The 14,816-nt window shown below is 37.5% G+C and overlaps 1 protein-coding gene across 2 annotated transcripts in view; it reads left to right on the top strand.

The window, feature by feature from the left end:
* Positions 1-5,556: 5,556 nt before the first annotated feature.
* LOC121641834 (sodium- and chloride-dependent transporter XTRP3-like) overlaps positions 5,557-14,816 on the top strand; it is a 24,890-nt gene continuing 15,630 nt past the window's right edge. For both annotated transcript variants that reach the window (XM_041988170.1, XM_041988169.1), the window contains exon 1: positions 5,557-5,818. In XM_041988170.1, coding sequence (XP_041844104.1) covers positions 5,695-5,818 — 124 coding nt within the window. In that variant the 5' untranslated portion in view covers positions 5,557-5,694. The remainder of the gene's footprint in view (positions 5,819-14,816) is intronic.

Genomic DNA, 14,816 nt, shown 5'->3' with positions numbered 1-14,816 from the left:
TGTAGTGTGTGTGTGTGTATGTATGTATATATATATATATGTATATATATATATATATATATATATATATATATATATATATATATAATGTATGTGTGTATGTATGTATGTATGTATGTGTGTATGTATGTATATATATGTATGTATATATATATATATATATATCTTTATATTATAACGGTACATATTTTTGCTTTTCTTAGACTTGTAAATAATTTCTATTGCACTTTCTTGCTGTGATGCATGTTCACCTTATTTTGCCTCTCTGTACTTTATTCTATAACAAGAGCTGCTGTAACAAGTGAATTTCTCCACTGTGAGATAATAAAGTCTAATCTAATCTAATCTAATCTAATCTTTTTTACTAAATGTTATTTATTTTTAACTAAATGTTATGCATTTTTAACTAAATGTTATTTATTCTTTACTAAATATTATTTATTTTGATGAAATGTTATTTATTTTTAACTAAATGTTATTTATTTTTAACTACATGTTATGTATTTTTAACTAAAGGTTATTTATTTTTAACTAAATGTTATTTATTTTTAACTAAATGTTTTTTTTTACTACATGTTATTTATTTTTAACTAAATGTTATTTATTTTTTACTAAATGTTATTTCTTTTTAACTAAATGTTATCTATTTTTTACTAAATGTTATTTATTTTTAACTAAATGTTATCTATTTTTAACTAAATGTTATTTATTTTTAACGAAATGTTATTTATTTTTTACTAAATATTATTTATTTTGATGAAATGTTATTTATTTTTAAGTAAATGTTATTTATTTTTAACTAAATGTTATGTATTTTTAACTAAATGTTATTTATTTTTAACTAAATGTTATGTATTTTTTACTAAATATTATTTATTTTAATGAAATGTCATTTATTTTTAACTAAATGTTATCTATTTTTAACTAAATGTTATTTATTTTTTACTAAATATTATTTATTTTGATGAAATGTTATTAATTTTTAAGTAAATATTATTTATTTTTAACTAAATATTATTTATTTTTTTACTAAATATTATTTATTTTTAACTAAATGTTATCTATTTTTAACTAAATATTATTTATTTTTATTAAATGTTATTTTAATGAAATGTTTATTTTTAACTAAATGTTATCTATTTTTTACTAAATGTTATTTATTTTTAACTAAATGTTATCTATTTTTAACTAAATGTTATTTATTTTTAACGAAATGTTATTTATTTTTTACTAAATATTATTTATTTTGATGAAATGTTATTTATTTTTAAGTAAATGTTATTTATTTTTAACTAAATGTTATGTATTTTTAACTAAATGTTATTTCTTTTTAACTAAATGTTATTTATTTTTAACTAAATGTTATTTATTTTTTACTAAATGTTATTTATTTTTAACTAAATGTTATTTATTTTTAACTAAATGTTATTTAGTTTTTTACTAAATGTTATTTATTTTTAACTAAATGTTATTTATTTTTTACTAAATGTTATTTATTTTTTACTAAATGTTATTTATTTTTAACTAAATGTTATTTATTTTTTACTAAATATTATTTATTTTTAACTAAATGTTATTTATTTTTTACTAAATGTTATTTATTTTTAACTAAATGTTATTTAATTTTTAACTAAATGTTATGTATTTTTAACTAAATGTTATTTATTTTTAACTAAATGTTATTTATTTTTAACTAAATGTTTTTTTTTACTACATGTTATTTATTTTTAACTAAATGTTATTTATTTTTTACTAAATGTTATTTCTTTTTAACTAAATGTTATCTATTTTTTACTAAATGTTATTTATTTTTAACTAAATGTTATCTATTTTTAACTAAATGTTATTTATTTTTAACGAAATGTTATTTATTTTTTACTAAATATTATTTATTTTGATGAAATGTTATTTATTTTTAAGTAAATGTTATTTATTTTTAACTAAATGTTATGTATTTTTAACTAAATGTTATTTATTTTTAACTAAATGTTATGTATTTTTTACTAAATATTATTTATTTTAATGAAATGTCATTTATTTTTAACTAAATGTTATCTATTTTTAACTAAATGTTATCTATTTTTAACTAAATATTATTTATTTTTATTAAATGTTATTTTAATGAAATGTTTATTTTTAACTAAATGTTATCTATTTTTTACTAAATGTTATTTATTTTTAACTAAATGTTATCTATTTTTAACTAAATGTTATTTATTTTTAACGAAATGTTATTTATTTTTTACTAAATATAATTTATTTTGATGAAATGTTATTTATTTTTAAGTAAATGTTATTTATTTTTAACTAAATGTTATGTATTTTTAACTAAATGTTATTTCTTTTTAACTAAATGTTATTTATTTTTAACTAAATGTTATTTATTTTTTACTAAATGTTATTTATTTTTAACTAAATGTTATTTATTTTTAACTAAATGTTATTTAGTTTTTTACTAAATGTTATTTATTTTTAACTAAATGTTATTTATTTTTTACTAAATGTTATTTATTTTTTACTAAATGTTATTTATTTTTAACTAAATGTTATTTATTTTTTACTGAATATTATTTATTTTTAACTAAATGTTATTTATTTTTTACTAAATGTTATTTATTTTTAACTAAATGTTATTTAATTTTTAACTAAATGTTATGTATTTTTAACTAAATGTTATTTATTTTTAACTAAATGTTATTTATTTTTAACTAAATGTTTTTTTTACTACATGTTATTTATTTTTAACTAAATATTATTTATTTTTTACTAAATGTTATTTCTTTTTAACTAAATGTTATCTATTTTTTACTAAATGTTATTTATTTTTAACTAAATGTTATCTATTTTTAACTAAATGTTATTTATTTTTAACGAAATGTTATTTATTTTTTACTAAATATTATTTATTTTGATGAAATGTTATTTATTTTTAAGTAAATGTTATTTATTTTTAACTAAATGTTATGTATTTTTAACTAAATGTTATTTATTTTTAACTAAATGTTATGTATTTTTTACTAAATATTATTTATTTTAATGAAATGTCATTTATTTTTAACTAAATGTTATCTATTTTTAACTAAATGTTATTTATTTTTTACTAAATATTATTTATTTTGATGAAATGTTATTAATTTTTAAGTAAATATTATTTATTTTTAACTAAATATTATTTATTTTTTTACTAAATATTATTTATTTTTAACTAAATGTTATCTATTTTTAACTAAATATTATTTATTTTTATTAAATGTTATTTTAATGAAATGTTTATTTTTAACTAAATGTTATCTATTTTTTACTAAATGTTATTTATTTTTAACTAAATGTTATCTATTTTTAACTAAATGTTATTTATTTTAATTAAATGTTATTTTAATGAAATGTTTATTTTTAACTAAATGTTATCTATTTTTTACTAAATGTTATTTATTTTTAACTAAATGTTATCTATTTTTAACTAAATGTTATTTATTTTTTACTAAATGTTATTTATTTTTAACTAAATGTTATTTATTTTTTACTAAATATTATTTATTTTTAACTAAATGTTATTTATTTTTTACTAAATGTTATTTATTTTTAACTAAATGTTATTTAATTTTTTACTAAATGTTATTTATTTTTAACTAAATGTTATTTATTTTTTACTAAATGTTATTTATTTTTAACTAAATGTTATTTATTTTGTGCTATTTATCATCTTTGTAGTAGATTGTTTAGAGTGTTTCAGTGTGACTTTGTTTTATTTGTTGATAAAGAGACAAGGATTTATTCATTGGTTACTACATGTGTGCGACTGAGTTATGTAGCTTTAGTTTTTGTTAGCATGGATCTGTGTATCAAATGCCTGCGTGTGTGCGTGTGTTGTTCCCTCATGTGTGTTTGTGTGAATCATGCTAAGTGCTGATGTGTGTCAGAAATCTGGGCCTGATGTTCGAGTGTGTGCGTTCACCGCGTTTCGCATTAATATAATGACGATGGGATTACCGTTAACCATGAAAGGGTCGGAGAGAAGAAGAGTCAGTGAAAAAAGTGACAGTGCCATTGGAAACATACAATTTAAAAAACACATCTGTGCTGAGAACAGTGTAGTGGAGACAGGCAGTGGATTTACTGTTAACTAAATGATATTTTATGGCAGTTTTATGGATATAACATGATCTAGTGAGAATACAGGGAGATTAAAGTTCATACCAACACGTCAGTAGAGCCACGGAGTGATGCAGCTGTCCATTAATAAAAAATTTATCCACTAAGATTTCCAAATTCTGCCACCCTAGTAGGAAGTTGTAAGTTTATTTGGCTGAAGGTGTATTTCTGATATTTTAAGAATATGGCACTACTGATTGAGTGAGTGTATTAAATTATATAAAGTTTCTGTTTTGTATTGTTTTAAATGCATTATTCCCTTATTTTCCACTGAGCAAAGTTTATCTTTTTATTTTTATTTACATTTTTTTGCAGGATGTCAAGGTTGTTCCAGATGGGTGTCAGCTCACAGGGAATGAGACTTGGTTATTTTAAGAAAATCCCATCAGGCTGTCAGAGAGGCACTTATGTTGATGCTTTTAAAACATTTCTGGTATGCTGAGCACTGATAAATAGCACGTCAGAAATGACCACGTCCTCTCACAGTGCTTGGTCTATATTGAGTCATGGTTCATCTAGATGGTTAGGTTTGAGCCATTTTGAGATATACTCTAATCTGTTTGTTGTGAAATAGTGATGAAAATTGTGACAATCTAATACACCACTGCTTTTAGTCATTTGTAGAATTTATAAACTAATACGTAGTGGTTTGTCTTTCCAGAGAAATTTAATGATGTGAACCAGGTGGAGGAGGTTTTAATGGGAATAATTGAAAATAGATAATTGAGTTTAGGTAGTATCGTCATTTTTATAGTGACAACTCTCCCCATGAGTGATATGGGTAAGGATTCCCACCATGTGAGATCATCCTCAACTGTTTTTAGAAGCTGGACATAATTTAGCTCTGTTAGTTCTGACAACCCGGGGAAATGTTTATTCCTAAACATCTAAGATTTCCTGGTTGTAATGCAGTATCAGGATTATTCTGGAAAGTGCAGCATGGGTAAAACAAGGATTTTAAACCAGTTAATGGAGTCAGAGATTGATGAGAATTTATTGATGAGTGTGATTGTTTGACAATCGATTTTGACAATTGATTGTGAGTTTTGGAGGAAGAAACTACATAATTAATTATCTGAAAACACAATAAATAGAAACTACTTGAGCTTTTGTTATGACTTGTAAGACACCCTGAATGTTGGCAACAGAGTTGAGTTTCAGTAGGTCCAGAGGTCCAGGGTCTACAGAGGACAGGAGTCTCATTTGCTGCCTGCCTACCTGGCCTATTTTCAAACCCCGCCCACCGCACTCTTTGACTGACAGCAGATTTTCTGTTACAATTCTGATCATTTTACTGAACTATCGCTACTGAACTACATTTCCCAGGAAGCCTTGTGAGCGCGCTGTGACCAATGGTTCGCGGTATGGTGTAGTCACTTAAACTCAATCACACGCGCACTCTTGTAAGAAGACCCTCCTCCTGTGACCGTGAGCCAGAGAGGGCGAGCTTAAAAGCCGGTACGCCACACCGCGCGCACACACCCGCCGCTGGTGCACTGCTCTACACCTGTGGAGAAATCTGGACGTTCACCGAGCGCCGACATGGAGAAAGATGCTCGAGACAGCTGGGACACCCCCATGCAGTTTGTCCTGGCGTGTGTTTCTTACGCCGTGGGTTTGGGGAACGTGTGGCGCTTTCCTTACCTGTGCCAGATGCACGGTGGAGGTGAGTCTTTCTACACTGATATGGGACCTGGAACAGGATCCTTAGGAGCCTTAAGAAGATTACTGTTCACGCGCTTTTCTTTCTTTTTACATAAATTAATCATTAACACTGTTTTATTCTCGATGGTTTTTAATTTTTAAGTGATCAGAGTAAACGATTTCAGCTGATTTGTTAAAAGGGGAAATTAAATAGGTTTAAAAGGGTTTAAAGAGGTTTTTTCCTCAGAATGAGCGTCATTCTCACACCAGGAGCGCCAGTCTCCGCACTGCTTGGTGGTAAATTTCCATCAGAGTGTTATTGTCAGCGCACAGTGTGTTACTGGTAGAAAACCGTTAACAATCCCACATGCCAGGATGAACGCCTGGAAACTCTTATTTAACAGAGTTAGTCCAGATGAATGATGTAGATTAAACATCCGTATTTACAGACACATTATGAACAAATCAGCTTCATTCACCTCGTTAATAGATCCAGGACTGAATACTGGATCAGTTCTGTAATTTTCTTCTACTTTAAGCTTCGTTCTGGATCAGATCGTGTGGAAGTACAGATGTATTCTGTAAAGGCTGGTATGCAGACAAGAGTCCATGCTGACTTTTACATCATACTGGACCTTGTAGGAATAAATTTGTCCTGTCCTGTCCTGTCGTCTTCTCATCCCTACCAGTCCATCCTGTCCTCTTACATCTCTTTAAGTTTTTCTTGTCCTCTTTACATCTCTGCCAGTCCTCCATGTCCTCGTCTCATCCCTAAAAGTGCATCCTGTCCTTTTTTCATCTCTTCGAGTCCGTCCTGTCCTCTTCACATCTCTACCAGTCCTTCCTGTCCTCTCCTCATCCCTACAATTGTTTCCTGTAATCCCCACTTCTTTACAAGTCCTTCCTGTCCTCTCCACATCTCTATGAGTCCTTCTTGTCCTCCATGGTGATAATTTCTGTCCTAAAACCAGCAGATGTGACGACTGAAGTTAAACATTGACGAAGAAACCCTGATCAAACTGATGATCTGGATAAAAACACAGGTCCAGGTGGAGGTCCAGATTGAGGTCCTGGTAGAGGTCCAGGTGGAGGTCCAAATAGAGATGCAGGTGGACATCCAGATAAAGATCCAGGTGGAGGTCCAGGTCCATGTGGAGGTCCAGATCGAGGTCCAGGTAGACGTAGAGGTCCAGGTAGACATAGAGGTCCAGGTGGAGGTCTATGTGGAGGTCCAGATTGAGGTCCTGGTAGACGTAGAGGTCCAAATAGAGATGCAGGTGGACGTCCAGGTAGACGTAGAGGTCCAGGTCCAGGTAGAGGTCCAAATAGAGTTCCAAGTGGATGTCCAGATAAAGATCCAGGTAGACGTACAGGTCCAGGTGGAGGTCCTGTAGCTTGTCCCTCTGTTTCCTCTGAGAGAAATCCATATATGTAGGATTTAATTATTCTGTACACAGCAGAGCATATTTAGATGGAATGTACTTTGTTTCTACATTATTTTGTTATGTTTTCATCAGAAGAGAGATGTGTTAATCTGTGTGTTAATAAATCCTAATAAGTCATTACATTACAGTCATTTAACTGACACTTTCATCCAAAGTTTTGCCTAAGGATCCCTAAGGACCCAACTGGAAGGTGTTAGTTGTCCCCTAGGGATTTGAACCCTGGTTGCCCACATGGGAGATTGATGCTCTGCCAACAGAGCTAACCAGCTGCTATAAGCGCAGGATGCTGTGAGGAGTTGGTTCACTAATCAGCGCTTTGTGGTTGATGCTGATTTCCTGCTTCCAGGAAGACGCTGGTCCAGGTCAGTGGAGCGATACCTCTGAGTTTTTCTTTCTGCTGATGAAGCAGCTCGGTGTGTGTTTGCACCTTTTATTAGCAGGCAGGCCAGATGGTCAGAAAAAGTTTGTATATTTACTGATTTTTCAAAAGCAGTAGCTGAACTTTATATCAAATAAAATCTGGATTCATTTACACAGAAAAGAAATTTTGATAAAGCTGGCATCACTGGTTAAATATGACTGTTTCAGTCACCAGCATCCTGCCAGCAGGAAATGATGGATTCACGGTTAGTCACACACACACACCCACACCCACACACACACACACACTTACAACCACATTTTGGCTACATTGGGCACTGTTAGTGTTATGACGACATCTGCCTTGTCTCTTATCATTGCAATAGCTTTGTGGATCCAGGCAGAAGGAAAAGGTAAAAGAACATAAAAGCAACAGGTGAAATCTTTATTTCAGCTAACAAACATAACTGTGGCATACAATCAGAGTCTGTAAATGCTGATAAACAAATTTTATATAATCCTGCTTGGTTAGGGTTAAGTACATGACAGTGTAATAATGTTTTGTAATTTATTTTATTCTGATTTCAAGTTAAGATATGAGAAAAATGTCTGTTCAGGAAGCCATGTTAAACCTCTACACTGTTTCTCATTCAGAGCCATGGTGTAACCAAGACTCCTGAAGACTCTTGCATAACATTGACCTTCGAACTCTGTATTTATGCAGCATTCCTTCACCTTAATCTTGGCCCTTGGCTCCTTTCTCATTCATTATTTAACCAGCTCATTCTGTAGTTAACTTGTATTTCTCATAGCTGTGCCTTAAAACTCTGCAAGGACATTCATACAGGAAAGGGAAAATTACAAGATTTTTATGGTTTAATACTGCTTGTTTAACAGCTAAAGCAACTTAGTGTGAAATAAAATTTACTGTCAAATTTCAGCAGAACTGAAAATGGACTCATAACAAATTATTTTACTACATTTATTCCTTTGGTCCATAAAACTTGCAAAGGTAGCAAAAGTGTCACAGTGGTATGTAGACCAGTACCACACACACACAAATGCACACACACAAAGTGTAGCTACTGAAGAAGTGAAGAAGCAGTCGGGTTCAATCTGACGCTTAATGATTCATTGATAAGTTTTCTTTCAGCAGCAATCTGTAAACATGCTCTGAAGCGCTTCATCAGAGGACACGGTGTTTCCTGAAGTGTTCATCAGAGGACACGGTGTTTCCTGAAGTGTTCATCAGAGGACACGGTGTTTCCTGAAGTGTTCATCAGAGGACACGGTGTTTCCTGAAGCGCTTCATCAGAGGACACGGTGTTTCCTGAAGCTCTTCATCAGAGGACACGGTGTTTCCTGAAGCGCTTCATCAGAGGACACGGTGTTTCCTGAAGCGCTTCATCAGAGGACACGGTGTTTCCTGAAGCTCTTCATCAGAGGACACGGTGTTTCCTGAAGCGCTTCATCAGAGGACACGGTGTTTCCTGAAGCGCTTCATCAGAGGACACAGTGTTTCCTGAAGCTCTTCATCAGAGGACACGGTGTTTCCTGAAGCAGTTCATCAGAGGACACGGTGTTTCCTGAAGCAGTTCATCAGAGGACACGGTGTTTCCTGAAGCTCTTCATCAGAGGACACGGTGCTTCCTGAAGCCCTTCATCAGAGGACACGGTGTTTCCTGAACTGTTCATCAGAGGACACGGTGTTTCCTGAAGCGCTTCATCAGAGGACACGGTGTTTCCTGAAGTGTTCATCAGAGGACACGGTGTTTCCTGAAGTGTTCATCAGAGGACACGGTGTTTCCTGAAGTGTTCATCAGAGGATACGGTGTTTCCTAAAGCGCTTCATCAGAGGACACGGTGTTTCCTGAAGCGCTTCATCAGAGGACACGGTGTTTCCTAAAGCGCTTCATCAGAGGACACGGTGTTTCCTGAAGCGCTTCATCAGAGGACACGGTGTTTCCTAAAGCGCTTCTGTGACAGGGTCAGCTGTCACCATAGTGGTAGTTCCAATCACCTACGGCACACACACAAACATACCTACCTGTTTGGAGGGGAATGGTTATTGTTTCTATTTGTTTTGTATTTTACCTGTTCACTTACCTGTGAGTTTTTGGGGATGATGTAATTGATGTGATTACTTACCTGATGAGTAGATTGTGTTCAGCTGAATGTCATGAGTAGAGATGTGATGTGATTGGTTGTCCTGCCAGACACACCCCTTTTTGTACCCGGGAAGCACCCTTTAAAGAGGGGGGGCTGAAGGGATTTTTTTTGGTTATATAAATGAAGGGATGAAGATTGTTGGATGAAGGATGAGAATGATGCCAAGGGTGGTGGATTAGATGGATTGCGGAAACTAGTGAGAGGGAATGAGTATTGGACGACATCCTCGTCAAACTGTAAATATTGTAAATATCATTGTAAATATCACCAGCGCTGGATCACCTCACCACTTCCTAAGGAGCGCTCACCACAATAAAGCTCCCAGAAAACGCAAGCCTTCGACCACAGTTTTTCTTTCATCTGGTGAGAGAACCTCGGCCCACTGCACTGTGTCTGTGAAAGCCGGCACAGGGTGGAACCCGGAACCCAGTTCCATCACAAATGGTGGCAGTGGTGGGATACGGAAAGCATCGATCCATCTGCAACATCAACAAACCAGACCATGGCATCGCGAGGCCGCCCGAAGCCGACCCGACGACGGGGCCTCCGCTCACAAGCAACCGCCGCCATCCAGGAGGAGGAGGACGAGACGGAATGGGACACGGAGGCCGCTTCCGAGGAGGATGCACCTGTACCGTCTACAGCCGATCCGGGACCGTCTGGGAGAGGACGCAGTGATCTGGAGACGCTGCTGAGGAGCTTCCTGACGTCACAGCAGAAAAGAGAGGAGAGTATGCTACAAGAGCTACGTGGAATAAAGGTGTCGCTCCAGCCCCCTGCTCAAACCCCGGCGAGACACCCAACAACAGTGATAACATCAACACCTGGCAGCAGCACAGTGACAGCCAGCAGTCCCAGCGGTCACCTGATTCTCCCGACGCCAGCACCGCGTCGACAACCAGAGAGGGAAAGGCCGGAAATCAGAGCGGAGCAACCAGCTGTGGAACGGGTGTATGCTGCACAGCCAAAACTGCCGCCTTACCAGTCAGGAGAGGACATCGAAAATTATCTGTTAAGATTTGAGCGGATTGCACGGACCTGGAAATGGCCGGACAGCGAGTGGGCGTGTCGCCTCGTGCCATTATTATCCGGTAAAGCGCTGGACGCTTACAGCACGATGGACGAGGAAAAAGCTCACTCTTATCAGGACCTTAAGAGTGCGCTCTTGGCCAAGTTCGATGTTTCTGCGGAATCCTACCGGCAGAACTTCCGCCAGTCTTCTGTCCCCACGGGTGAATCCCCGATTGAGACTTATCATCGGCTACGTGGTTTGTACCGGCGCTGGATCCAGCCGGAACAGAGCACCAAGGAGCAGATCGGAGAACGGATTATCACCGAGCAGCTGTTACGGGTTTTGCCACAGGATGTACGCACCTGGGTGCGGGAACACGACCCCGAGTCTGGATTACAAGCCGCTACGTTAGCGTCTCAGTACGTTAACGCGAGGAAAGGTGTGTGCAACAGATCAACGCGGGGAGCACAACAACACACCGAGACACCGCTGCAGAACCGTGCACCGACGTCACGTTGGACAGAGCAGGAAGTACCCCGTTATCGCCAGACTTCAGGTATCAGGGCAACTTCGACCGGTAAGACACTTTTATGTTATTATTGCCAACAATCCGGCCATAAAGCAGCAGACTGCCCATTAAGGAAATCCAAAATGTCTGGGGCTTGTTATGTGCCGCGGGAGGAAGCACAGCATGGACAAGAAGTGCGACCACCGCGAACATGTAAACAGGTGCTCGTAAATGGTCAAACTGCTACAGCAATGTTGGACAGTGGGAGTTTTACTTCCCTGGTTAGCAGACATTTGGTGTCATTAGCGGGTTTGGAATATGACAACATGCTGAACATCATGTGTGTACACGGAGATAATCATACTTACCCACGTACTGAAATCACGTTATGTATAGATGATCAGCCGTACATTATGAATGTGGGTGTCGTAGAAAAGTTACCAGTGGATGTTATTGTGGGTCGAGACATGCCTCTGTTGTTTGAACTTCTACATTCTATTGATCTACCAGCTAATGCTAAGACATGCAAACTAAATGTAGACATGGGTGAGAACGTATCAGGCCCGGTTACAACCAGAGCCCAGGAAAAACTCGGTTTGTTCCCTCTTCCTGACTTCCACGATAGTCTGTTTGAAGAAGGCAAGCGCCGAGTGAAAAAGACACGGCAACAACGCCGTGAAGCGAAGAAAATGGGGAGTTTGGACCGGTCTGGTTCTGAGTTATCAGTGAATGATGTATGGAAAATGCCTGATGACATAATTGAATTGCAAAAGCATGATAGATCATTGAAACCATTATGGGAAAAACTAAAGACTAATGTTGTAACTTATGGAAGTGAAAGAGTGGTCTTAGAAAATGAAAGATTGTACCTGCAAACTGAAAACCTGAAAAGACTGATAGTGCCTGAATCCTGTCGCACCACAGTCATGCACATCGCACATACCATACCTTGGGCAGGTCATCTCGGTCGTCACAAGACGTACTTAAGGGTTAGCGCACGTTTCTATTGGCCAGACATGTATAAGGATGTGCAAAGTTATGTGGCTAGGTGTCCCATATGCCAGAAAACCAGCCCAGTACGCGTTTCAGATCGCGCTGCATTATCCCCACTTCCAACCATTACAACGCCTTTCCGTCGCATCGCCATGGACATTATTGGTCCGCTCGTTAAGAGTAGCCAAGGGCACCAGTATATCCTTGTCATATGTGATTATGCTACACGGTATCCAGAAGCATTCCCACTACGAACAATTACCACCACAGCAGTAGTTAACGCGTTAGTCGAACTCTTCTCCAGACTTGGAATACCTGATGAAATCATCACTGATCAGGGAACCAACTTCACGTCTCGCTTAATGAAGCAGTTTCATGCTCAACTAGGCATTAAACCCATAAAGACTACTCCCTATCATCCACAAACAGATGGACTCGTGGAGCGCTTCAACCAGACCCTGAAGCGCATGCTACAAAAGTTTGTCAGCGATACAGGAAGAGATTGGCATCGGTGGCTGCCCTTCCTACTTTTTGCCTACCGAGAGGTGCCACAGATGTCTACAGGCTTCGCACCCTTTGAACTCCTCTATGGATGGGATGTTCAAGGACCGTTGGACCTTCTCCGCCAGAAGTGGGAGGAGCCATCGGGAAATCAGACCCCATCAGAACGAAGCATCATCCATTTCATATTGGAAATGAGAGAACGACTGGCCCAGTATCAAGATGAGGCAGAACACCACCTACAGGAGGCCAAACGTGCCCAGAAGACATGGTACGACCAGAGAGCCCGACACCGAGAGCTACAGCCTGGACAGAAGGTTCTATTGTTATTGCCATCGTCTACCTGCAAGCTGTTGGCTAAATGGCAAGGACCCTATACGGTGACCAGGAAGATGGGACCTGTAACCTATGAGGTTCACCACCCGGAAAAGAAGAAGACTCACCAGGTTTATCACATAAACCTCCTGAAAGAATGGAAGACGGACCAAACGTCTGCAGCCTCAGTCAGTTTGGTTGCCTTGGAGAAACAGCGAGAAGATCCAGGAGGGGAACCCTCTACATGTGCCGACATACCGGACATACAGCATCTGTCTTCACAAAGAGCTGCAGATCTTCAACAGGTCTTCAGCATGGTTCCGGGTCTGTTTCGTGCCACGCCGGGACGTACAGCCCTTATCCAACACCACATCCGATTAAAGACATTGATCCCCATCAGACAACGTCCGTACCGGATTCCACAACAGCTCGTCTGCAAGCTGAAGCAAGAAATCTCCACCATGCTGGAGTTAGACATCATTGAGTCATCCACTTCAGAATGGTGTAGTCCATTGGTCCTCCTCACCAAGAAGACAGGAGCCCTTCGACCTTGCATAGATTTCAGAAAACTCAACGCTGTGTCTGCCTTTGATGCCTACCCGATGCCACGCATCGATGAACTACTGGATCGTCTTGGTTCAGCCGTCTACATCACCACCTTGGACCTTTGCAAGGGGTATTGGCAAGTGCCGTTGGAACCATCATGCCGACCCTACACTGCTTTCCGAACACCCACCGGGCTGTACCAGTTCAAAGTAATGCCCTTTGGACTACATGGAGCCCCAGCTACCTTCCAACGACTCATGGACCAAGTATTGAGGGAGTGTGACAACTGCAGTGCGGCCTATCTGGACGATGTAGTGATCTACAGTCAGACCTGGACTGACCATCTCCGAGACCTCACCAAAGTCTTAGGAGCCATCCAAAGAGCAGGACTGACTTTGAATGTGGAGAAGTGCGTTTGGGCCAAGACAGAGGTCCAATACCTGGGATACTGCATTGGAGGAGGGGAAGTTCGTCCGCAGATCAATAAGGTGGAGGCTATCCGGAACTGTCCCCAGCCAAAAACCAAGAAGGAAGTGAGATCATTCCTCGGACTTGCCGGATGGTACCGAAGGTTCGTTCCTCACTTCGCCAGCATCGCGGCCCCTTTAACTGCCCTCACGGCCAAAACCCAGAGAAACCCCCTGAAATGGACTGAAGACTGTGAAAAGTCATTTAGGGCATTGAAAGAACGTCTCTGTTCATCCCCAGTACTCCGAAGTCCCGACTTCACAAAGCGATTCCTTGTCCAGGTGGACGCATCAGGCATAGGAATCGGAGCCGTCTTGTCCCAGGGAGAAGAAGGTGAGGAACACCCCATTCTTTATCTCAGTCGCAAACTCTGTCCACGAGAAACTCGCTATGCAACAATAGAAAAAGAGGGATTAGCCATCAAATGGGCCTTGGAGAGCCTAAAATATTACCTCCTAGGTAGAGAGTTTGATCTCGAGACAGATCACAAAGCACTCACCTGGATAAATGCCATGCGGGACCAGAATCACAGGCTGACCCGGTGGTATTTATCTCTGCAACCGTTTAGATTTACCATTCGTCACCGATCCGGCAACACAAATGTCGTGGCCGACTTTTTGTCAAGGTTTCCCCCCACATGGTGAACCTTCTGGAGGGGGGGGATAATGTGACAGGGTCAGCTGTCACCATAGTGGTAGTTCCA

Source organism: Melanotaenia boesemani, chromosome 6 (assembly GCF_017639745.1).
Source record: "Melanotaenia boesemani isolate fMelBoe1 chromosome 6, fMelBoe1.pri, whole genome shotgun sequence".
In the NCBI taxonomy this organism is placed as follows: Eukaryota; Metazoa; Chordata; class Actinopteri; order Atheriniformes; family Melanotaeniidae; genus Melanotaenia; species Melanotaenia boesemani.
This window is presented reverse-complemented; position numbering and strand designations above follow the sequence as displayed.